This window comes from Pleurodeles waltl, chromosome 1_1 (assembly GCF_031143425.1).
Source record: "Pleurodeles waltl isolate 20211129_DDA chromosome 1_1, aPleWal1.hap1.20221129, whole genome shotgun sequence".
Lineage (NCBI taxonomy): Eukaryota > Metazoa > Chordata > Amphibia > Caudata > Salamandridae > Pleurodeles > Pleurodeles waltl.
In genome coordinates this window covers 282874349-282899686 of record NC_090436.1, presented here as the reverse complement: position 1 = coordinate 282899686, position 25338 = coordinate 282874349, and the positions used below count along the sequence as shown (strand labels likewise).

Below are 25338 nucleotides of genomic sequence, written 5' to 3'. Positions count from 1 at the left end.
ACACAAATGCAAGCATTGCGACACCCAACAGCCACGCACCTCACAATAGCATTCCAGCCCAAGCACCTGCACCCAAACACAGCAGACAGACACCTCCTATAACCACTCACTCTTCCTCCACTCCCAAACCTTCTCATTCTTCCCACCGCAGGGTCCCTAAGAAGCTTTTCCTCTCCACCATTGACCTCTTCCCTACCCCACCATCCTTCACGTCTGGCCAGGGTGCCAAAAACCCAGGCAAGCACCTCAGCCACCCAGGCCACGGGACCTGCAGTCTCCACACCCACTCGTGGTGGGAAAGGATCCAGGGCACCAGCCATCCTCAAAGAAAGTATGTCTGCCCAAGCTGCTTCCCGGAAGGGCAAGAAGCCATCCCCAGCTGCTTCCCGGAAGGGGGCAAGTAGCCTGCCCCAAGTGCTGCCAAGAAGGGCAAGGAACCGGCCCCAAGTGCTGCCAGGAAGGACAAGGGGCCTGGCGCAGGTACTCAGTCGGAGCCCCCATCACCAACCATGGTTGTGCAGCCCTCCGAGGCTGCAGGGGATGGGCTGGAGCCTCCCCCCACCACCACAAGCAGCAACAGCACCAGCAGCACCCCCACCACCACCAGTGGGCAGCCATCTGAGGCTGCAGGGGATGGGCTGGAGCTTCCCCCCACCAGCACCAGCAGCAGCACCACCACCACCAGCAGGAGCAGCACCAGCAGCAATGCCACCCCCAGTGGGCAGCCATGCGAGGATGCAGGGGATGGGCTGAAGTTTCCCCCCACCACCACCAGCAGCAGCAGCACTGCCATCACCAACAGTGGGCAGCCGTCCGAGGCTCCAGGGGATGGACTGCAGCGTTCCCCCACCACTACCAGCAGCACCACCACCACCAGGAGAGTGCAGCTGTCCCAGGCTGCAGTGGATGGGCTGGAGCTTCCCCCCACAAGCAGCAGCACCACCACCAGTGAGCAGCCATCCGAGGTTGCAGGGGGTATGGGCTGGAGCCTCCCCCCACTTGCAGCTGCAGCAGCACCACTACCACCACTGTGCAGCCGTCACCGTCGGCGAACGGTCTGTAGTCCTGCATCCATGGGCTGCTGTACAGCCTGTCCCCTGCAAATCCTGTGGAAATGACACCCAGCCAAGAGACTGTGACCTTGCACTCACCAGGATCAGAAGCGCTGGGCAAGATGCCCCCTCCAGAACCAGTGGGTTAGCCACCAACTCACCCTATCCTCTCCAGGATCAGAAGTACAGGGCACAATGCCCCCTCCAGAACCAGTGGGTATGACACCTACTCACCCGATCCTCCCCGGATCAGAAGCACAGGGTACGATGTCCACTCCAGAACCAGTGGGTAAGCCACCCACTCACCCCATCCTCCCCAGGATCAGAAGCACAGGGCACGATGCCCCCTTCAGAACCAGTGGGTAAGTCACCCACTTGAGAGACTGTGGCCTTGCACTCCCAAGGATCAAGCATAGGCATTTTTGGCCCATCCAGAGCATGTGGGCAAGTCACCCACTTGATAGACTGTGGTCTTTCACTCACCAGGATCAAGCACAGGGCATGTTGCCCCCTACAGAGCCAGTGGGCAAGTCACCCACTTGAGAGACTGTGGCCTTGCACTCCCCATGACCAAGCACAGGGCATGTTGCCCCCTCCAGAGCATGTGGGCCAGTCACCCACTTGAGAAACTGTGGCCTTGCACTCCCCAGGACACAGCAATGGGCATTTTGGCCCCTCCAGAACATGTGGGCAAGTCACCCACTTGGGAGACTGTGGCCTTGTACTCACCAGGATCAAGCACAGGGCATGTTGCCTCCTCAAGAGCCAGTGGGCAAGTCACCCACTTGAGACACTGTGGCCTTGCAGTCCCCAGGACCAAGCACAGGGTGTTGTTCCATCTGCCGGCTGAGGTGCCCCCATTCCCCATCCCCCTGAGGTGCCTGCCTATTTTCCAACTGATGCCCCTGCAGTGTTCTCTCCGTGTTGGTGCAGGTGGCATGTGGGGCCTTGGACTTTGGCCTGTGCCCTACGCACAATGAGAACTGGGCAGTGTCCCTTGAACTGTACATATGTAAATACCATTAGATTGATTTTTCGTATTTCTACTGTATTTATATTATTACACTCACTTTCATCAATTCCTGTTGTCCTTGCATTATTCCTGAGGGCTAAGGGTTAATTATTTTTTATTACTGCATCTGATTGTGTGTATGGTGTTGGTGGTGGGGGTATGAGTTGTGCGTGTGTGTGTGTCACTCTCTTTTTCCTCCCTCCCTACCCTGTGTGCTAGGTGGCTGTACTCACCGTGGTCGTCTTCGCTTTCGTTGCTGTTCGTGGCGGAGCAGGACGTAGAAAATCATTGGGAAGATCTGAATGTTCAGGCTCGATGGTGGCGTGGTTGGTCCCGGTGTCTCCCAAGGTGAGTACTTTGCCTTCTGTGTTCTGTTTTTGCCAGGCTTTTAATGTTGTTGGTACCGCCCCGGAAAAGGTGGCAGATTCGTGTCTCTTGATATGGTGGACGGTACATTGACTTCCGCCTGGCTGTAGGTGGCTACCGCCGTGGTGTCTGTTGTTTCTGCCCTGGCGGTCGGTGTGGTAAAGTGGCTGTCTATCTGAGTTCGCACTGCCAAAGTCATAATTTGGCGATAGTTAGCGCCAGCCTGTTGGCGGTATTACCGCCACAATATCACTGACCACCAGGGTTGTAATGAGGGCCAATGTGTCTATGACATGTCTACTGCAAATGCATCCATGAATAAAATGAAGGATAACTACACAAACCCAGGGTATCTAAGAACACCAGCAGTACCAGTTGTAGTATCTAGCTACAGGCAAAGGCTATTATTGAAACGTTCTGTCAGGCTAAAATGATCTGAAAGTTTTGGCAGCTTCTCGAGAAGTGCAATATACAGCTCAGGGGAATCAGTATTTTGAATGTAGCGTGACCACAGATCAATCAATTCCTGATCAACCTGAAAGATTACTACCACCAACCACACTTCAGGTTCAGAAGCACTTGAAATAATTTTTAATCAATGATCAAATGCCAAAATTACCAATCCTCTCAAAAAAGGAGACTGTGCAGTAACAAAGTACAATTTAGCCCATAGGTGGGTAAATAATCAACAACTGCTGTACATGATTCTGCTTTCTTCAAGACAAGCAATCATGGGCTTGAGGAGTAGGAGCTCCGTCTTAACAAAGACCTGTTTAACTTGAGCATTAATGCCCTTACTACCTTAATATTGAGGATTCGTTTTCCTAATAACTCACCCATTTGATGGACCCACCCATTTGATGGAATAATGATGAATCATGCTGGCCTTCAATATTACTGCTGCTGCTTTTTACGTACTGCCACCATGCTCACCCTAGCAACCTTCTCCTACTCCCCCACACTTACCCAACCCTCTCTCTAACCTACCCCCCAACCACTGCCTTCACACCCCACCCTCCAAGGCTTCTCCATCTCACCTCTCATGACCCTAGTCTTGCCCTAGTCCTCCCCAACCCAATAGGCACTTTCCTTCCATCCCAACTTGGATTTGATGAAGTGTTTCTGGTAAACATGGTCTAGGCATTGTTATTAACTCCCCCTATATTACCCAAACATTAGAACAACACATTTCACACAAAATGAACAACTGAATATTGCTTTTATTTTGAGCAAGGGATAAACGTGAGGATGTCTTGTTTAATCTTGTATAGGGCAGTCTGGTTCAGAAATCTCTGTTAAAACATCTACCACAGATCTATGGATTTTACATAGTCGAACAGTTTTAGCTAAAAATTGTTTAGGTCTTGCAACCTCGTTGAAGATCAGGAAGATGGGTAGTTTTCGTTGAATAGCCAGCAATGAAAATGACAGAATGGAACCAACATGAAACACTGGAATAAATACCCAAATTTCTCATTGGCAATTGTCTGTTTTCTGTGCAACATCCAGAAAAATTGCTAAAGCAAACCCTTCTTTGATTGTAATATGGTGTTTCTCTCAAGATAAAACAAAGATGTTATGCTTGGTAGGAGAGTTCTGAAAAAGATTATAATTGTCTGTGGTTTGGACACCATTTTAGAGAGGTACATGGTGCACAATATACTCTAGCAATGGAAAGATCAGTAAATGCAGAGAAACTCTTGAATCTGTCCTAGTAAATTCTTCTTAGAAGCATATTATCCAAGGGAGCCACCTCTTTGGCTTATTCTTCTAAATATCCTGGACATCTGACCAGCTGTAAATTGAAGTGTCAGAATCTATTGCCCAGGTCCTCACACTTCTGGGTTAAAGTTTTTATTTGAGTTTGATTCTTAGGTTTTGTCTCCTTCAAATCTATGCCAATGGTATTAACTAGAGACTACATTTTGTGATGAACGAATATGAAGAATGTCACTCTCTCATCAGTTACATCCACCTTATTACCTAACATCTCCATTTTTGGGAGCCTGGTCTTGCTTGGATATTTGTAATCAACTTAACTTCCTTCAGTATATTTTCAAACATTACATTAGTATAGAGGGTTGACAAGGTAGAAACAAAGAAACTGTCTCTTTCTTGATGATCCTTACACCAGGTTGTGGCAAAAGCTCTGTTACTACTTTATCCATTGTGTCAGACACCGGTTCACTATTTCCAGCAATACTGGGACACTTGGAAACATCCAAATTAACAGCTTTTGCTAGTATCAAACATGATGCTTAGGCCGGGATGACTGAAGGCTCATGATCATCTTCAGTCTTGTGCTTATTAGGCTGGGTATAGGAGCTGGGATTCACATGAAAAGAGTCAAGTGGGGAAGGACAAGGCAATTATTTCAAAATACCCAATAAAGCAGCCTGTAGCTCCCCTTGGTGTCCTCTTCTTTGCCCACCACCTTGTTTAGAAGTTCCAGGTACAAACGCCCTCTATTTATAACTGCTGACCTATGTTTTGCACTAACCCTGATCTTTCTTTAACACTAGTGGTATTACATGAAAGCAAATTATGTGAGTTTCACACAGTCGTAATCTGGTACAGTTGCTTGACTACAGTTCAGCTGTCTTTCACATTGCAACAACTGCAACTAAAAATCCACCTATCCGGCTTGAGCTAGAGAAAGGGGGGATGGGAGGTGGCTTTAGCACACTAGACCACTGCACGTTATTAATCTCCTAAAGGCTGCAGTGGGCGGCAAGAGGGAGTAGACAGGTATGCAAACAACTCCAAAACTCCCTCTACAACAAGCATCATCACAGTACACTGACCATGTAGCTGTCCATAAGAAGGACCGATGCTGAGGTGATGCCCAATGTCAGCATTGAGAATCAGCTCCACAATTGCCATGTTTGCTGCATTTCCAGTCCCACAAATCAAATAAGAATGAGTGGACCCATTGAGTCATCCAATGATGGTGAGAACACTGAAGCAGAGCGAGAGACGCAGTCTACTTCAGACTCAAGCACAGCTGTTTCAAAGGCATTTGAGATTACAATATTTGCCCACTGACTGTCAACAGTGCATTCAATAGAGAGGGAAGTCGTAGACATGTTTTTTGTTTGCAGTTTTTTCAGCAGCGTATATTTTATCAGCAGTTAATAGTACGTTTGTATTGACTTCAGAATATGTTTGTAACAATAAAATAATGGAGAGTTTTGATTAGTAGCATATCATTACCCTGATAGAGACAGTTACTGGTTCTTTTCCTTTTTGACCAAGTTGGTAATCAGTGCTCATATGGCCTAAATGAAATTACAGTGCTCCGACATCTATCAATTTTCTAAGTGCCATACCAAATATATGAATCTAAACTACGGGCATAAAATAAGTTAGTTAAGATGCAGGCAAAGCCATATCTAGAGTAAGACTGAAATGAAAAAACAAGTTATGCTCTCTGTGATGAAATCTCACAGCATTCTTAAATGTGTCAATGCTTTCTTCAGTCTAGTTGCCCTTGCTATCCAATCCCTGCACATACCTTGCTGTTTTTATGCCAAGCGCTGTCATTGTCTTAAGTCCACCTCGTTGTCGTATTTTAACAGCAGCATCCAGTACTTCCTCGGTAGAACTATACTTATTCAGGTTAAATTCATTGGTCACATTTTCACCATACTGGACAATTCCAACCTTTAAAATCAAGTGAAAGAAGAATACCTGTAATAAGCATTATTCAGTAAAACAATGGTCACATTTAACCAACAATTTAACAAAGGATTGAGTGAGGTGAGCGATTAGCCATATTTAATACACTGAAGGGTTCCATAGTGTGTTTCAAAGCTGCAGAAAGTTATAGAAAGGTATACAAAAGAAGTAAGTAAAAAAGTAGGAACAATGAAGATAATGCAAAACATTTTGCCTAGTCACAAATGTATAGAAAAATATTGTGGCGCAGTATGTGGGTAGGAGCGACAAATAGTACAGGACAAAGTTAAGGGGGAAATAGAATCTGACAAAAAAACAACGTCACAGTAAAAAGGAATATCAAGAAAGGTGGACCGCTGCCAGCATTCTTTTTCTCTCAATAGCAAGTGTGCCCACTTAACATTCATTTACTTTAATCTGGTTTCTCTGGTCTGAAGTTGCATTTTACTTGAATAAACAGAAATAAATAGGGCATTGACAGGCTTGTGAGCCAGATTGTGTATCGAGGTATGATGCCGTGAGTCACAAAATACCAGTAAATCTAGCAAAATAGATGATACCTACATCTTAAAGAATTCCAGGGCTGCCACTGGAAAGCCCTGACAAGCACACCCTCAGGAGGATACTTATGAGGTAAGCAATTACACTAGTGTACCTGTACATACTGGTAAGTTTCTTTCCAAATGGTATTTTGTGCTTGCTAACTATATTTACTTTTCTTTTCAGAGAAACATTTTTCCTGGGCAGAAAGTCCTTTACACCTACTCCCACCAACTGAGATTTTATTATACTACCATTTACCCCATTTATACAGATTTTCTCTCCTTGACAGGAGTGAATCAGAGATCGGTTCCAGTGAGGCAATAAATAGTGAGAGAAAAAGTTTCTGAGTATAAACAAACTCATAAGCTTTCCATGGTATTTCCACCTTAAACACCCCTTTTAGAAGCAGATTTTCTCATAAAAAATTGCCTCATAATAGTGCAATATCACGGGTGAGTAAAATAGTTTGCAAATGCAAATTCGCATTTTAGTGAGTTGCCACACAGTGCAAGTCATATGTGCAAGTGGTTGTGCTTCCACGTATTTCAACAATTTCCTCTATCTAGGAACTAAAAATTAGAATAAAAGATTTCTTATAATTTCTTATTTCTCCTTAACATGTCTCCCCTTTTCCTCTGTATTCCCAGTTATATTTATGCTTTACACTCTTTTAGCAGCACCTGTATCCGAGTCTTTTATATGCAACTTAGAGGTGCTAAACTATATGAGAATTGTTCTACAAATACTTATCAATATGTTCCTAGTCATATGGTATTAACAAATACAATCCCCCCATCACTTCCAATTAAAGTTTTTCTTGACTCTCTTCATATTATTTGTGATAAATCGACTATTTTCGTATCTGAAAATTGGTAGATCATATGTGGAGTAGGCACGGACAAAACTTTTAGGAAAAGCGAAGGGACTCACACTTCCCCTTGCACATCAACCCTCCACCTCCCACTTGTTACACGGCAGTGGAGCAGTAGGCTCTAACAATGAACTCATGTTTCAGAGTTTCAAGATGTCTTTACAGTATTAGTTCCCCTACAAAGTATTGTATACCCACTCAGCTTATCAATACTTTCAGCACGTTCAGGCACTGTGGTTCTAAGGGTCTAATTGACAAAACACTTGTGCGCACGTACATGTCAATTAGATGAACACAAAATAAAATATAAGATCATAATTTGAAAATCTGATTTGCAGATTATGGGGGTCATTCTGACTCCGGCGGTCTGAGACCGCCGGGGCCAGGGTCGGCGGGAGCACCGCCGACAGACCGGCGGTGCCCCGCAGGGCATTCTGACAGCGGCGGTTTGGCCGCGGTCAGATGTGGGAAACCAGCGGTCTCCCGCCGGTTTCCCGCTGCCCTGCAGAATCCTCCATGGCGGCGGAGCGCGCTCCGCCGCCATGGGGATTCTGACACCCCCTACCGCCATCCTTTTCCTGGCGGGACTCCCGCCAGGAACAGGATGGCGGTAGGGGGTGCCGCGGGGCCCCTGCAGTGCCCCTGCAGTGCCCATGCCAATGGCATGGGCACTGCATGGGCCCCCGTAAGAGGGCCCCACAAAGTATTTCAGTGTCTGCTATGCAGACACTGAAATACGCGACGGGTGCCACTGCACCAGTCGCACCTTCCCACTACGCCGGCTCAATTCTGAGCCGGCGTCCTCGTGGGAAGGTTGCAGAAGGGCACCGCTGAACAGGGCCCGCCGTGCAGAAGAGCACCGCTGAACAGGGCCCGCCGTGCAGTAGAGCACCGCTGAAGAGGGCCCCGCCGTGAAGATAGGCACCGCTGAAGAGGGCCTGCGGTGCAGAAGAGCACCGCTGAACAGGGCCCGCCGTGCAGAAGAGCACCGCTGAACAGGGCCCGCCGTGCAGAAGAGCACCGCTGAACAGGGCCCGCCGTGCAGAAGAGCACCGCTGAACAGGGCCCGGCGTGCAGAAGAGCACCGCTGAACAGGGCCCACGGTGCAGAAGAGCACCGCTGAACAGGGCCCCGCCGTGAAGATAGGCACAGCTGAAGAGGGCCCCGCCATCTCAAGCACCGCTCCGCTGGGCCCTTCATCTCAAGCACCGCTCCGCTGGGCACTGCCGTCTCAAGCACCGCTCCGCTGGGCCCTTCTTCTCAAGCACCGCTCCGCTGGGCACCGCCGTCTCAAGCACCGCTCCGCTGGGCACCGCCATCTCAAGCACCGCTCCGCTGGGCCCTTCTTCTCAAGCACCGCTCCGCTGGGCACCGCCATCTCAAGCACCGCTCCGCTGGGCCCTTCATCTCAAGCACCGCTCCGCTGGGCACCGCCGTCTCAAGCACCGCTCCGCTGGGCCCTTCATCTCAAGCACCGCTCCGCTGGGCACCGCCGTCTCAAGCACCGCTCCGCTGGGCCCTTCATCTCAAGCACCGCTCCGCTGGGCACCGCCGTCTCAAGCACCGCTCCGCTGGGCCCTTCTTCTCAAGCACCGCTCCGCTGGGCCCTTCTTCTCAAGCACCGCTCCGCTGGGCACCGCCATCTCAAGCACCGCTCCGCTGGGCCCTTCTTCTCAAGCACCGCTCCGCTGGGCACCGCCGTCTCAAGCACCGCTCCGCTGGGCCCTTCATCTCAAGCACCGCTCCGCTGGGCACCGCCGTCTCAAGCACCGCTCCGCTGGGCCCTTCATCTCAAGCACCGCTCCGCTGGGCACCGCCGTCTCAAGCACCGCTCCGCTGGGCCCTTCTTCTCAAGCACCGCTCCGCTGGGCCCTTCTTCTCAAGCACCGCTCCGCTGGGCACCGCCATCTCAAGCACCGCTCCGCTGGGCCCTTCTTCTCAAGCACCGCTCCGCTGGGCACCGCCATCTCAAGCACCGCTCCGCTGGGCCCTTCTTCTCAAGCACCGCTCCGCTGGGCACCGCCGTCTCAAGCACTGTTTATGGTTCACTGTGCCCACCATGCCTCCTCCTTGACCAGTGGAGACTGTCATCCACCTGATGGACTGTGGCTTTGCACTCCCCAGGATGGTACAGTGGGCAGCCCACCCACTGTAGAGACATTGAGAGACTGTGGCTTTGCACTCCCCAGGATGGTACAGTGGGCAGCCCACCCACTGTAGAGACATTGAGAGACTGTGGCTTGGCACTCCCCAGGATGGTACAGTGGGAAGTCCACCCACTGTAGAGACATTGAGAGACTGTGGCTTGGCACTCCCCAGGATGGTACAGTGGGCAGCCCACCCACTGTAGAGACATTGAGAGACTGTGGCTTGGCACTCCCCAGGATGGTACAGTGGGCAGCCCACCCACTGTAGAGACATTGAGAGACTGTGGCTTTGCACTCCCCAGGATGGTACAGTGGGCATGGTGGCTCCTCGTGGATCTGGCGTCGTGGACTCATGTGGCTGTGGTGCCCCCCCCTTCCCTTCCCCCTGAGGTGCCTGTAGTTTTTACATCTGATGCCCCTGCAGTGTTCTCTCCAAAGGACTCAGGTCTCCTGTGTGGGCTTTGCCCTTGTTTCTCAAAACTTTGGCCCACGGACATGATGAATTCGTAGGATGTGCAGGACTTGTTACTTCAGTTATACACTGATGTGTATATCATTTGTTTTCTTGTAAATATCTTTCATGGTTGTACGATAATTTTCAGGAGCTTTTTTGTACATAAATGTTTATTCCAAATTTGATTATGTCATAGCATTTTTCAGGGGTGTTTGGGTGGTGTCACTGTGACTTGTTGCTCTGCATTGGTGTGTACATAGTTGGGGGTGGGGGGGTCGCATATGTGTGTGGCCGTAACCTTTCGTCCTCCCCCTCCCGTGTGTCGTAGGTGCAGTACTCACCGTTGTCGTCTGCGCCGGACTTCGTACTCGTGGTAGATGAGAAGGTAGACGAGAGCAGGTAGGATGTTTAATTCGGGTTCCATGCTGTCCTCCTTCCTCCTGGAGTGCGTAGTGGTGTGCGTTTTCCCGTTCGTAGTCTGTTTCCGCCGTGTTTTTATCGGCGGTGCTCCCGCCCCGGAAAAGGGGATTGGTGAGTTGTGATAGTGTGGGCGGTACATTGTCTGCCGCCTGCCTGTTGGCGGTGACCGCCGCGCTGTTTGTTTGTACCGCCGTGGCGGTCGGAGTGTTAAAGTGGCTGTCTGTGTTGGCGGTTCCCGCCAGGGTCAGAATTCCATTTTTTTGACCGCCAGCCTGTTGGCGGGTTGGCCGCCGCTTTAACACCGACCGCCAGGGTTAGAATCACCCCCTTAGTCCCAGAGGACGAGGAAAACGAATTACTTACGTTTTCTCGTCTATAGTTATTCCTTTGATGTGAATAATCCCCCAAATAAACTACGATTAGATTAACGTACACCATACTTAGCATGGCACTTGCTATGTTGGATAACTATTATACTCTGGGAGTGTAAGTAAGTTAACCACCTTGATTTACAATTTTGATCCATAGACAGTTTCTTCATTAATGGTCCATATAAAAACCCTGGCCCAGATTTAGTAAAGACTTTGATTGTCCTCGCATGACACAAGTAGTGACAAGCTAGTAATGCAAGTGCTTATCTGGGATTTACTAAACCATGCAAAGCCACCTTGCGTGGTTGAGTAAATATGAAGTAATGCAAAGCAGTGCATAACGGTGCCTTGTTCTACTTTGCGTCAGGGAAGAGATTCATAGGTGTAGCCTCGGCATTCCCATGAATTCACCCATGGATTTTGGCACAATGTCAGATTTACTAAAGTCAGTAAACCTGGGATTGCACCAAAATGGTGCACTTTGCCAAGTCCCAGGCGTATTTAGAAATATCTTTATTTCTCCTTGTTACCTCTTTTTTGACTGATTCTTTAGGGATTGTTGAGGTACCCATTCCTGCATAAAAATAATCCTGCTTGTAACATAGGCACCCTTGCAGCAAGGCCCCTGCACTGATGTTAAACAGCCTGAAGAGCTCCAGTGCAAGGAAGGAGCCAAAGTGTTCCAAATCTTAGTACATATGGTGCATTTCTGCTTTCTCTATTTCACGCAACACAGCTCAGAAACTTTGCTTTCTGCCCTGCATTGCATGAATCATCAGCAAAATGCCCCCCAATCATTAGATGGGTGCTAGAAATGGGGTCTTTGGTTGACAATCAGGTTACCCCCTGTTCAAGCAAGGACCCCACTCTAGTCAGGGTAAGAGAATCACCCTCATCTAACCCTTGCTTACCCCCTTGGTAGCTTGGCAGAGCAGTAGGCTTAACTTCAGAGTGCTAGGTGTAAAGTATTTGTACCAACACACACAGTAACTTAATGAAAACACTACAAAATGACACAACACAGGTTTAGAAAAATAGGAAATATTTATCAAAACAAGACCAAAACAACAAAAATCCGACATACACAAGTCAAGTTATGAATTCTTTAAGATTAAACTCAAAAATAGCACTTAGAAACAAAAATGATTCGATGAGGTGTTAACACGGCGTTGTGACGGAGTCGTTCCAAACAAGCCGACACCAGCGGCGCCGGACACGGAGTCACACAGACCCCAAAGAACAGTACCTTTGGTGAAGAGTGAAAACAAGTCTATGCATGAAGTCGGGGATCGCAGTGTTGGTGCGAAGCGTTGAATCCGCGCACTTCGAGCGGCGTCGGTCACGACGTGGTGCGGCGACTTCCACAGAGTCACGGACTTCAGCGGGGCTGCAGCGGCGTCGGGCCTGCGAAGATCGTTGCGTTCCAGCGAAGGTCACAGCGTCAGGTGCAGGCAGCGTCACTGGATTCAGCAGCGGCGTCGGTCCGAAGTCATCTGAAGTCGATTTCCTTGGATTTCCACCAGCTTTCCTTTCAAGGGCCCAGGGACTGTATAGGGCACAACTTGTTAGAGCAGGAGTCTCTCCATAGACTCCAGGTGCTGGCAGAGAGAAGTCTTTGCTGTCCCTGAGACTTCTAACAACAGGAGGCAAGTTGTAAATAAAGCCCTTGGAGATTTCTTCACAAGATGGAAGGCACACAAAGTCCAGTCTTTGCCCTCTTACTCCGGCAGAAGCAGCAACTGCAGGATAGCTCCACAAAGCACAGTCACAGGCAGGGCAGCATTTCTCCTCAGCTCTTCAGCTCTTCTCCAGGCAGAGGTTCCTCTTGTTTCCAGAAGTGTTCTAAAGTCTGTGGTTTTGGGTGCCCTTCTTATACCCAGTTTCTCCTTTGAAGTAGGCCTACTTCAAAGTAAAGTCTCTTTGGAATGTGAAATCCTGGCTTGCCCAGGCCAGGCCCCTGACACTCACCAGGGGGTTGGAGACTGCATAGTGTGAGGGCAGGCACAGCCCTTTCAGGTGTGAGTGACCACTCCTCCCCCTTAGCACAGATGGATCATCAGGATATGCGGGCTACACCCCAGCTCCCTTTGTGTCACTGTCTAGTGTGAGGTGCAACCAGCCCAACTGTCAAACTGACCCAGACAGGGAATCCACAACAAGGCAGAGTCACAGAAATGGCATAAGCAAGAAAATGCTCACTTTCTAAAAGTGGAATTTTCAAGCGCACAATCTTAAAATCAACTTTACTAAAAGATGTACTTTTTAAATTGTGAGCTCAGAGACCCCAAACTCCACATGTCCATCCGCTCCCAAAGGGAATCTACACGTTAATCAGATTTAAAGGTAGCCCCCATGTTAACCTATGAGAGGGACAGGCCTTGCAACAGTGAAAAACGAATTTAGCAATATTTTACTGTCAGGACTTATAAAACACATTACTATATGTCCTTCCTTAACCATACACTGCACCCTGCCCTCGGGGCTACCTAGGGCCTACCTTAGGGGTGCCTTACATGTAATAAAAGGGAAGATTTAGCCCTGGCAAGTGGGTACACTTGCCAAGTCGAATTTACAGGTAAAACTGCACACACAGACACTGCAATGGCAGGTCTGAGTCATGATTACAGAGCTACTTATGTGGGTGGCACAACCAGTGCTACAGGCCCACTAATAGCATTTGATTTACAGGCCCTGGCACCTCTAGTGCACTTTACTAGGGACTTACTAGTAAATCAGATATGCCAATCATGGATAAACCAATCACATACATATTTTGTAAAGGAGCACTTGCACTTTAGCAATGGTAAAGTGTCCAGAGTAACAAAAACAGCAAACTCAGAGTCCAGCACACATCAACAACCTGGGTAACAGAGGCAAAAAGTTAAGGGAGACCACGCCAAGGATGAAAAGTCTAACAATGGGTGTGAGAAATTGAGTTGTTGGTTTACTTGGGTGTGTGCCCTGGTAAAGGAGCAACCACAATCCTTGTGAGAGTGAGGCACCTGCCAACCTTAAATTAACCTGTGCTCAACCCTCTGGTAGTTTGGCACAGAGCAGTCAGGTTTAACTTAGAGGCAATTTGTAAAGTATTTGTGCAACACTTCAAGCAGTAATAAAGTAAAAACACCACACAAAAAGGATCACACATCAAGTTAGTAGAATACAACATTCTTTAATAAATATAACAAGATCAAAACAACAAAAATCCAAATAGTATAACTGGAGCTATTCAGTTCTAAAGGTTTGAGAGTAAATTTCAGTAAGCAGCCCAACATGTCAATTCTGTGTATCTGTTCACGCTGGACTGGGACAAAGTTACAAGTTCAGGCCAACTGCAATGCAGCGTCGGACGGATACAGGGATCCAGTTAGGTTTGCTCAAAAACGTACCTTAAATCCTGGTTTGCAGAGCATTGAGAGGATCTACATCAAAGATGCGTCATGCATCCAAAACGACATGTCAGTTCTGAGTTGCAGCACGGCTGCGATGCGAGGGCCTGCATCATCATTGAGGATCCCGTCGATGGGGCATGTGATGCGAGGTTCGATGTTGAGGATGTGGCCCACAGTCGGGCAATGCATCAGTTCAAAGGAGCTTCAAGGCTACAATGTGGAGTCCAGCATCATCGTCAAGGCTGCCCTCGACGAGAGATGCAAGGGCCTGCACCGAGGATGTTTTGCACAGCGGCGATTCTGATGGTCTGCCATTCAAAGTGGGTCTTTGCGATGGGTCCAATCCATGAAGCAGTGCGATGCAATGGTTCTGCTCGGGGTTGCGCCACGCAGCAGAGGAGATGTGTCAGTTCTGGTGGATCCACAAAGGCTGGCAGAGCACCTTAAGCCCCCTTCCAAAGGTCCAGGACTGGGGCGGCACCAGTGCTTAATTTGTGCTTATTGTTTCCGGTGCTGAGCACCGGTACCTATTTTTGAGGGCCGGGGCTTATTCTTCTGCCTCAAGCATTTACTGCAAGCAAAGGACACATATGGGAAAGACGGAGGAAGGGAAAAACAAAAAAGCGTCACAAAGGGAGAAAGCAGAAAGCTGCAAGAGTGAGCTGAAGGGGCAGGGAGTGGCTTTATATGGATTGAAGAGGCCTGAGATGGCTTCAGGATACCGCCGCCTCAGTATTCTGTGTTCACACATTTAATTGCAGCAGCCGTGTGTTTAAGAGGAGGGCTTTGGGCACCGGCATCATTTTATTTACAAATTAAGCACTGGGCAGCACCACTTGGCATGGTAGACTCACAGATTGCAGAGTGTAGGTACAGATGCATGTTTCTTGGAAGCATGTGCCTGAGGCTTCAGATCAGAAGGCCCTTGCAGGTCTCTCTGGGCTCCAGGTTCAGGAGATGCAGGTCGAGTCCTTCTCACCCAAGCAAGAGGGCAGCAGGCAGCAAGTCAGCACAGCAGGGCAACAGTCCTTCACAGCAGCGGTCCAGTTGAGTGGCATTCCTGTCAACAGCACAGCAGTCCTTCTTCCTGGCAGGGTATCCACAGATTCAATAGTGTACTAAAGAGTTGGTGTCTGAGGGCCGGTATTTATACGCAGCTGCACCTTTGAAGTGGGTAAAAACTTCTATAGGCATACCTTTGAAGTGCACAGATGCCCTGCCTTCCTGGCACTGGCTCCTAACCAGAGAGGGTTCGCTGCCCTTTGTCCATTCCAGTGTAAGTGGGGTTGGGTCCAGCTCCCCCATACCATACTGCCAGTGATGGCCCATAAAGTCACATCTAACCTCCCCATTGTGTGTGGTTTTCTAGGACGAATACAGAAAGCCCAAATGTCAACTGCACCCAGTCATGTGACCCAGAGACAAACTGCAGGCCCCAAATGGCTAAGACAAGAAAATACCAACTTTCTAAAAGTGGCATTTTTAAAATTATAAGTTAAAATCCAACTTCACCATAAGCTAAGATTTGTCATTATAATTACAGAGACACCAAATATGACCTGGGTACTTGCTCCCATTTGGAAATTACAGTTATAAAATGTAGGGGCATATTTATACTCTGTTTGCGCCGGAATTGCGTCGTTTTTGTTGACGCAATTTCGACGCAAAACTAACTCCATATTTATACTTTGGCGTTAGACGCGTCTAGCGCCAAAGTCCATGGAGTTAGCGTCATTTTTTAGCGTGGACACCTACTTTGCGTTAATTATATGCAAGGTAGGCGTTCCCGTCAAAAAAATCGACTCCGAGGCATGTGCGTCGGATTTATACTCCCGGGCAAAATTCACGCCCGGGAGTGGGCGGGTCAAAAAAAATTACGTACAGCCGCTTTTGCGCCGTTTTTTAGCGCCTGCAAAAGGCAGGCGTTAAGGGACCTGTGGGCTCTGAAGGAGCCCAGAGGTGCCCTCTCATGCCCCCAGGGACACCCCCTGTCACCCTTGCCCACCCCAGGAGGACACCCAAGGCTGGAGGGACCCATCCCAGGGACATTAAGGTAAGTTCAGGTAAGTTTTTTTTTTCTTTTTTTTTTGTGGCATAGGGGGGCCTGATTTGTGCTCCCCTACATGCCACTATGCCCAATGACCATGCCCAGGGGACAGAAGTCCCCTGGGCATGGCCATTGGGCAAGGGGGCATGACTCCTGTCTTTGCTAAGACAGGAGTCATTTCTATGGGGGTTGGGAGTGAAAAAAAATGGCGCAAATCGGGTTAAGGCGAAAAAATTGCCTCAACCTGACTTGCCCCATTTCTTGACGCCCAAGCCCCATATCCCCCTACGCCGGCGCTGCCTGGTGTACGTCATTTTTTTTAACGCACACCAAACGGCGCCGCCGGCTAACGCCGGCTAACGTCATTCAATAAATACGGCGCCCGCATGGCGCTTCAGAATGGCGTTAGCCGGCGCTAATTTTTTTGACGCAAAACTGCGTTAGCGCAGTTTTGCGTCAAAAAGTATAAATATGGGCCGTAATATGTTAACTCCAATGTTATTCTAAGAGAAAGGTAGGCCTTGCAATGAGAATAGTAGAACTAGCCCCTTCAATCTCCAAACTCCTTTCCCAGTGTTCCTTATACCAGAATAGGAATAATAATTATAAAACCCCCTATGTTCAACACTTTCCCTAATATCGCTTAGATTGGGATAGAAAACTTAATAGAAAACCCAACGGTTGCAATTTTCCCAAAGCACTGTAGTTTGGAGGGGGGACTGTAAATCTAATCGCCTTAACATCCAACACGTTTCCCACTGTTGTTTTGATTGGAGTTGGAATAGTAAATCTAACACCTTCAATGCTCAATGCTTTCCCCAATGTAGATTGTATTGGAGTGTGAAAAGTAAATATACCCCCACAAAAGTCCACCGCTTTCTCCATTGTAGCTTAGATTGGAGGGGGAGTGGCAAATGTAACCCCTTCAATGTCTAGAGCTTATACCAATATAACTTAGACTGGAGTGGGAATAGTAAATCTATCCCTATTAAAGTTCAAAACTCTCCCCAGTATAGCTGGATTAGAATAGGAATAGTCAATGTAACCCCTCTCAATATCCAGCTCCTTCCACAATGTATTTTAGATTGGAGCGCGAACAGTAAATGTATCGTCCTTAAAGCGTAAAACATTCCTCAATGTTGATTACAGTAAAGAATTTTTCATTTAAAAAAAAATGTGACACACAGATTTTTTAATGTGACTTTTATTTTGATAGGATACATAACTTTTCCATGGACACTAATACAGTTTTTATACTTTTTCCATGCTGTTATTGCTATTATTGTTATTATATATTTTTCTGAAAAAATAACATTTATGGTTATAACTAAACAGTTTATATTTATTTTTACTTTTTATTACATGTTCATATTTTTACTTTTTAAAGAACCCCTTTTTACTAGCATGTTTTACATTTTGTACCTATTGTACATTTTTTGTAATATTTTATACAATACTTTTTTACAAAAAATAAAATGTATTTTTCAAAAAACATTTTTATACCATTTGTACAAATAGTCAGTTTCTATATATATGTGTTTGTTATAAACTAATAAATATAATTTTCTATGTATGTTTTACCTTTTCCACTTTTGTAACTTTTTCAAATTGCATGACATTTTTATAACATTTCTTTTTAAATACAAAAATAATGATAACACCTTTTTATTTATTTTCCATTTTTTTCAATTTATGATGTTTTGTGTACATTTTTACAACCAACTCTATTTGTATTCCATCAAACTCATTTTGGTTCATTCCAGTTACCAGGTCATTGGACTTCTCTGTTGCTACTCTACATACAGATCAGGTAAAGGTAATTTTCAGATAGTTTAGGGGGATTATCTAGTTGGTCGGATGCCTTTAGGGGTAGTGTATTTAGCATAGGTTAGGGTTTTGTTATTATAGTGGTAAAGTGCTAAGTAGTAGTTGTTGTTGTTATGGTTCTGTAGTGTGGTAGTCCCTATGCTGTATTAATTTGTATTTTATGCATGCATTTATTTGACTTGTTATGTTTATGGGGTTTTGGGGATTCTAGATTTTATCTTTTTTTAACACTGGTTATATGTTACCCAATATTATTTTAAATGTCCCTTATTTTTCAGTTTTCCCTAAGTAAATTTGACTACATTATTTTTCAGGTTTTAGATGTTGTGTTTTTAAGAGGTGTAATTTGAGTGATTCACTGTATATCAATTTATTTATCAATATTTATTTTGGTAATTTGTACTTTTCTGTCTGAGTGGATTTTGTTAATAATAATAATCTATCTATCTATCTATCTATCTATCTATCTATCTATCTATCTATCTATCTATCTATCTATCTATCCATCCGTCCAACCATCCATCCATCCATCTGTCTGTATATGATCACAGATATTATTAAATGGATGTTTGTAATCAAATTAATCTGGTATGTTTTTGTTCTTCAGAGGATTATATTATATTTACTCTGTATATTTTGATATTTTAGAGTATTGTTTATGCTTTGGATTATAGGTATGGTAGGCCTCTGTTGTTAGAAAATACCTATACATTTTTTGGTTTCTTTTAATATTTTAGGTTTTAGGTGGGATACAGATTGTTCTATCTTCAGTTGCTGGTAGAATTGATCTTTTTCTTATATTTTTTGGAATTGAATGTGTAGTTTGAGTGCAGAGTGGCTTTGACCTAGTGTTCCTTGGAAGGAATTGTGAAAACACTTCCACTGTGTTGTTTGTTGTGGCCTGCTGTGCTACAGCACTGCCATATACATTCCATCATGCTCTGTTATGCTTGAGTTGCCACCGGTAACTGAAACTGTGAAATATGTGTTTTGTTTTGCAGACAAACTGAATGCTTGTTGAATCATCAACAATTATTGTAGATTTTTGGAGGTGTGTTGTTGGAACGTGGATTATTAGCAAGGGCAGGTAGGTACTTACATTTTAATATTAGGACTCAGTCTCACATTAGGTCCAGTAAAGGTCTCAGTAAATTAACCCTTGCTCAACCCTTGGTAACTTGGCCCACAAGCAGTTAGGCTTTACTTAGGAGACAGGTGTGTAAAGCATTTAATAGCAACCAAACAGTAAATAAAAACACAACACACAATAAAAATCCAACACCGGCTCACGGTGTAACATTGTCAGCTTGGCTCAGCATGAGGTCCCATCAACTCTGGAAAGACTTGTTGACGGGGAAAAGCTTTGGAGTTTCAGTGGTACGAACCTGAAATTCAGGCCGGGTCGCGGTTCTACATTGCCTGCTTGGCACTCATCGACGGGTCGGTCACCATATGGAACTTTTTCACAAAGTTGCCCCAAACTTTGGGATTTTCTTCCAGAAGTCTTTCTTGAGTCCTTGAAGTGTCCACAAACTTGATTCAAGGTTCCAGAAGCTCTGAGTTACCTCTAGGAAGTTGGGATTACAGTTCCCAGATTGCACCTGGTCAGAATCCTCAACTGGCCACAGGACTCTGGTCAGCTGGCATCTTCTTGTAGGACGTGATACAGGACAATCTGGTCAGCTCCTTTGTACATGTTGTTTACAGGAAGTCCACTCCTGGTGCTGTAGAAGCAAGGCAAAGTCTTTTTCATGGTGAAGTCCAGGGTGTGCATCTGGTGCAGTCTTTGTGGAGCAGTTTTTCAGGTGCAGATTAGGGGTTTGGCAGGGCCAGTACTACTTCTCCAGTATTTATTGCTGGGCAGCTCCACCATATTTATCCATGCTCCTGGGTTGGTAAGCAGGGAGGTCAACCCTGAACAATGGGATGCAGGGTGACATCCTCTGGGGTGACCACTTCCTGTGAAGTGTGGCAAAAATCTATCTCAGAAAGCAACATTCTTTAAAAATTAAAGATGGAGACAATCTCTCCCTGGAGGTTACATCTGGCTGAGCTCACCCACCGGTGTGGCTAGTTTTCCTTGATACACCCCTTCCAGCCCCTCTCCTTATCTACTTACTAGACTCCCATCTAGCTGCGGAAGCAGGAAATGAGGGAGGTCTAGTTACTATCCAAGGTGGCTTTCCCCCTCCTTTGAAAAACAGTTTGCTCCCCTCCCTGCTCTGCCATCTGCTGCAGCAGTTCTCTTTCCACCAGATGCTTCCGTTGTTTCAGCCCAGGCCACTTCACACCTCATTAAGGTAGGTTGGCTCAAGGGTGCCAAAGACTGACCGATCAGGAAATGGCTCTACAGGGATGATTTGGGTAACTTTCAGAAAGAGTTCTTAAACTTTTTTACTGTACTAGTTATAATAAATTCAGCATTGGCAAGTTGTTGGATTTACGCTAACTTTTAAATTGATATCATACACGATATATTTAGCTCTTTTCTAGCGGAAATGAGACTTTATTATTTTTAAATAAAGCCTCCCCATGTTAGCCTATTGAGCTCATGTACTACAAAGGGAAAGAACAATTTTGGCTGTTTTTCCCCACCAGGGCTTAAAAACATATTTTATAATGTCCCTGCTTATATTTACACTACACCAAGCCCTTGGGGCACCATCGGCAGACCCTAGGAGAGGCTTACATGTACAAATAAGGTTGTCTGAGACTCTGAAAGTACTTTTAACTCCAAAGTCACATTTGGGGCTACTTATTCTTCAAGAGCAGCCAGCAAAGCAGGCATACCTATAATATGACACCAGGCCCCACAGCAGTGCACCCATGGGTGCCCTAACTACCCTGGGGTCCCTAAACTTACATCCCCTACCATATATTAGAGACTTATAGATAGGTTGTCAGAGGCAAATTATAATTATGCCTAATTTGCATGTACCGTACCGGCACCGAGCACTGGCCCTGGAACTGATTAGTAGTGCCCAGGGCGCAGTCAGAGTCAGTAACCACTAGTATCCGTCACAAAATTTGGGGGGGTGATCAGGGCCAAAAGGATGACTTTTACATGTGTCCATGTATACTCAGGTTAAAATTATAGTAACAGCCCTGCATAGTTGTATGAGTGTAAATTTGCAAATGGTACTAATCGCTGCTTGTTGAAAGTCCATGATAATTTTTTGAGGATTGTTCTTGTTAGTTTTGGATGTTATTTGCATTAGTAGTGTGTGGTATGTTGCACTGTGTTAGGAAAAAGTTCACATACTAAAGGGGTGTTTGTGCTGTGGCATTCAGCTTCAAATATGAAGTTTTGTGTGAATGGTGTAGGGCATGATTTAATGTACTGTCCACCATCCACCTATTGTATCTCTGTTAATCTTAGCGAATATATGACAGAACAACTAGGTCCTAAACAACTATAGCCTAAACCACTACTGCTAAACAACTAAAAAGTCTTTACAACTAAGTACTGAACAACTACTGTCTAAACAACAATTGCGCCTGAATAACAATTGCCTGAACAACTAATATATATATATATATATATATAAAAACTAATATATATATTCTAAGGAACTAATAAACCATAAAAAACAAAAAGAAAAACTTACCTTAAAATTAGTTGTGTTGATGATCATCATTTTTCAACTTGAGATAGGCATACTGCAGTACTCTAAGTAGTAGGAATGTGATTAGAAGCTTACTCACCACCTCACACAGCTGTGCATGTTGATTTGGGAGGTCACTTCCAGGATGTCATATGCTTTTAGCTGTGACCGGTTCAGTTGTAACTTTGGTCTCATTTTGACATGTCAACTCTTTCAAGTGGTAATCCCCGCAGACCAGGTTGGACTGTGACAGAAAATTGGTCCAGGCACCAGGTACTGAATAAGATAGCTAAAATATTGGCCCACATTTAAAAATTATAGCAGTTTCAACTTGTTAAGATATGCTATTAAGATGTTTTGCAAAGTACGGCATGCATTTGTACTAGTTTCAGGCAATATTTGTGACAATAGCTGGGAGATAAACAGTAAAAACTGTCTCACCACACATAAAACAGGCACACAGGCAGCATAAAAAAATGGCCACACAGTGACCTGTCAGACCAGCCCTGCTGGCTCTGCCAGATTGTCATATAGGCCAGTCCGACCCTGCTTCTGGATTGTATTATTGTGAAATATGTTCCCAGCTACTGAGCATCCCCGTTAACCTCAGGAGGCAATCTGCAGAATCCAGCAGCTGAGGTTCCATTCACCAATGGATGCATTTTACCGCCACCAAAACGGTGGTTGACAGTCTTCGTGTGCTCCACAGTTGTACGATAGGTCACAAAATGTCCGCCAAATGGACATGAATGTTCAATGTCAAAATGGACATAAATGTTTAATGTCAAAAGGGTTAAACGAAAGTCATTTTTTTGCAATTCAGGCCCATATTTATCATTAGTTCACAAAAGCCACCTTGCTGTGCTGTGTGAAAGAGAGAGGGCAGGAATGTGCTGTATTTAAGAATATATAGCACATTCCTGCCCTCTGCCTGTGCTGGCTCACAAACTGATATCTAGCACCAATGCAGGCACCCTTGCACCAGAGTGAAAGCATGTCTGCATTGTACTCAGGATTGTTTTTGTGTATGAAGGGGCACCTTCCTGGACAAAAACAATTATCAGAGGCATTTTTCTCTTTTACTGTGTGTTCTACAGTGCAGCACACTTAAAAAAACAGAAACTAACGAGGAAAAATAAAGCTATTTCTCCTTGTTGCACCTGTGGTGGAGAGGCTTACAATTCAAATGCATGCCCAGGTCCAACAGTGTTGCTAAATGTGGGAATGTGTCACAATGCATGGGTGGATGTGGGCCAACACACACACTACACCCATAGCACGCCTCCCTGTGATTTGCACTGCCTTGCATTACTGTAGATGTATCAAGCCAACAACAAATAGTACACCAGAGCAAAACATGGCAGAGGCACACAATCAACCTGATAACATATTAGTGTGTTGATGCGATAAAATCATCTGGTGTGAGCAATTTTTATTACACAGGCATAGTTTCTTGTAGAGACTGTTTATTGGATAACCTGTAGTAGGCATGTTTTCCCATTTTTTGTGTAAGCCTACACCAATTTCCTATTTTCTCTTGTGAGACATGTTTGACTTGTTTTGAAACAGTTATGTCTATTGAAGTCCCTTGAAAAGGATGTTTGCAGCATCTTATTCCCTTCTCACAAGTCTATTTTGGTACCTCACAAGCATTTTGTATGCAAGTACATACCTTGAGTACCTTTTAGTCCTGACTGACAGTTGATACCTCACCATGTACAAGATGGAATTTCAGTAGTTTTTTAGAGGAATATACACATGAAAAATCTATGAGTTTGCACACACCTGAAAACACATAATGAGTAGCTTAGACAGAAAAAATGTAAAAGACTTTGATGAGGGCATTCACCATAAACAATACATGACTTTTCAGCCAAGATTACAATAGTCTGTGATGTGTTAACGACAGAGCACGGTCATTGTGGGCTACAGGAAAATACATGTTTATTGGTCTTTATAAATAGCTGCTTCAGGGGGTGCTAGAGAGCTGGCGAGCAAGATGGCTGCACAGCTCTGAGGCTCCTGCAGCCTGGGAAAACTATCTGACATAATCCTACCCCAGGAGGTAGTTATGAAACCCTGTTCCAGTTGTCAATGATTCATTATTCTGTGGAGACAAATTGCTGCGAAAGTCGATGTGTGAAAACGCCCTTACAGAGCTATCTGAGATGAGCCCCTGGCTGAGATGCATGGAGGAACTAGGCCCAAAATGGCAGCCAAACAGTAGCGTGACCCAGCTGCCTGGCTTGGCCACAAGAGAAACGGAGGCTCTGCCCTGATTGAAATGCTCCACTGTGCCTGAGAGAGCCGTGGCCGTCCGGACTGACAGGAAGGAGCAGGCATGGCTGGGAGCAGTGCTGGGACAGAGGTGAGGTGTGCAAAGGCTGAGAGGTGAGGCTGAGCAGTAGGCCGACGAGGTTTCCAAGGGGCCGTGCTCTAAGGCGGCCCGGGACTGGGAGCCAGCGCTGAGTGAGATCTGGACCGCAGCACCTGGGAGGTGTGCCCTACTTGCACCTGGACACATGTTTGGTGGGAGTGGGGTGGCCGAAGCCTGCTTGTCCTGCCGGAGCCTGCTGCTGAGATGTGCCTCCCTGGGTGGGCGGGAACGATCCTGAAGACCCTAGGGGGTAACCGGGACTGAGGCACAGGCCTGGGCCGGCACTTAGGCTCTGCGGAACCTGCTGAGGGCACTTGTAGTATTGATCCAGATGGGACTTGGTGGCCCAATGTGAACTTCACCACACTATGCAACTGTGCTCTACCTGCGAGAATTAAGTATGCATTGAACGTACTTGATAGTGCTCCCACGAGCTGGGCCTCCTATTGTCAACTCACCACTTAGTCCTCATATTCATGGAGCACAGCAATACTGGTACGCAAATGCACACTGTATGTGCCTCAGGGGACTCGGGATGATCTGCAGGGAAGATACACTATTATCTGGGGTAGACTGGCAAAGCTATCTATCACCATTGTAAATTGCAACAGTCCTAACACAGATGATCCCTTTTTTCAATGGCCAATGGGGTCATATAGCAGATATTGGATCCACCTATACACTCTGGGGGGAAGATTTCAATCTTGCACTCAATGGCACGCTATATAGGATGAACACCACCACCAGCTCACATGGAACCTCTGCCACTCACCTTCAGTCTATAATGTCCAATCATGATCTACTATATTGCTGCCGCTGGCTTCACCCTAAAAAAATTAGGAGGGAACCTACTACTCAGGTGCCTATGCCAGCTGGACTAGATTAGATTACTGGCTCATATCTCATGCCCTCACTCCGCAGGTACGAGCTGTTACACATTTTATAGCTCACCTACTCAGATCATTACCCGTGCTTATGGTACTAACCCTGCCAATTCACAGCTCACAACTGGTTGGTTGGTGGCTGTATCCCACCCTTCTCTTAGACCCCCCCTTTTGTGATGAGCCATAACAGAGTTCTTCGCTGACAACCGCAATACAGTATCCAAAGTCTGTGCAGTATGGGAGGCTTTCAAAGTCAGGACTCGTGACCTATGTCTGGCCAAAAGTGGTGGTG

At 46.1% G+C, this 25338-nt stretch overlaps 1 protein-coding gene across 1 annotated transcript in view; it reads right to left on the bottom strand.

Annotated features, from left to right (window-relative positions):
- ITGA1 (integrin subunit alpha 1) overlaps window positions 1–25338 on the bottom strand; it is a 795992-nt gene that overhangs the window by 396510 nt on the left and 374144 nt on the right. The window contains exon 7 of the mRNA XM_069221693.1: window positions 5945–6093. Coding sequence (XP_069077794.1) covers window positions 5945–6093 — 149 coding nt within the window. The remainder of the gene's footprint in view (window positions 1–5944; window positions 6094–25338) is intronic.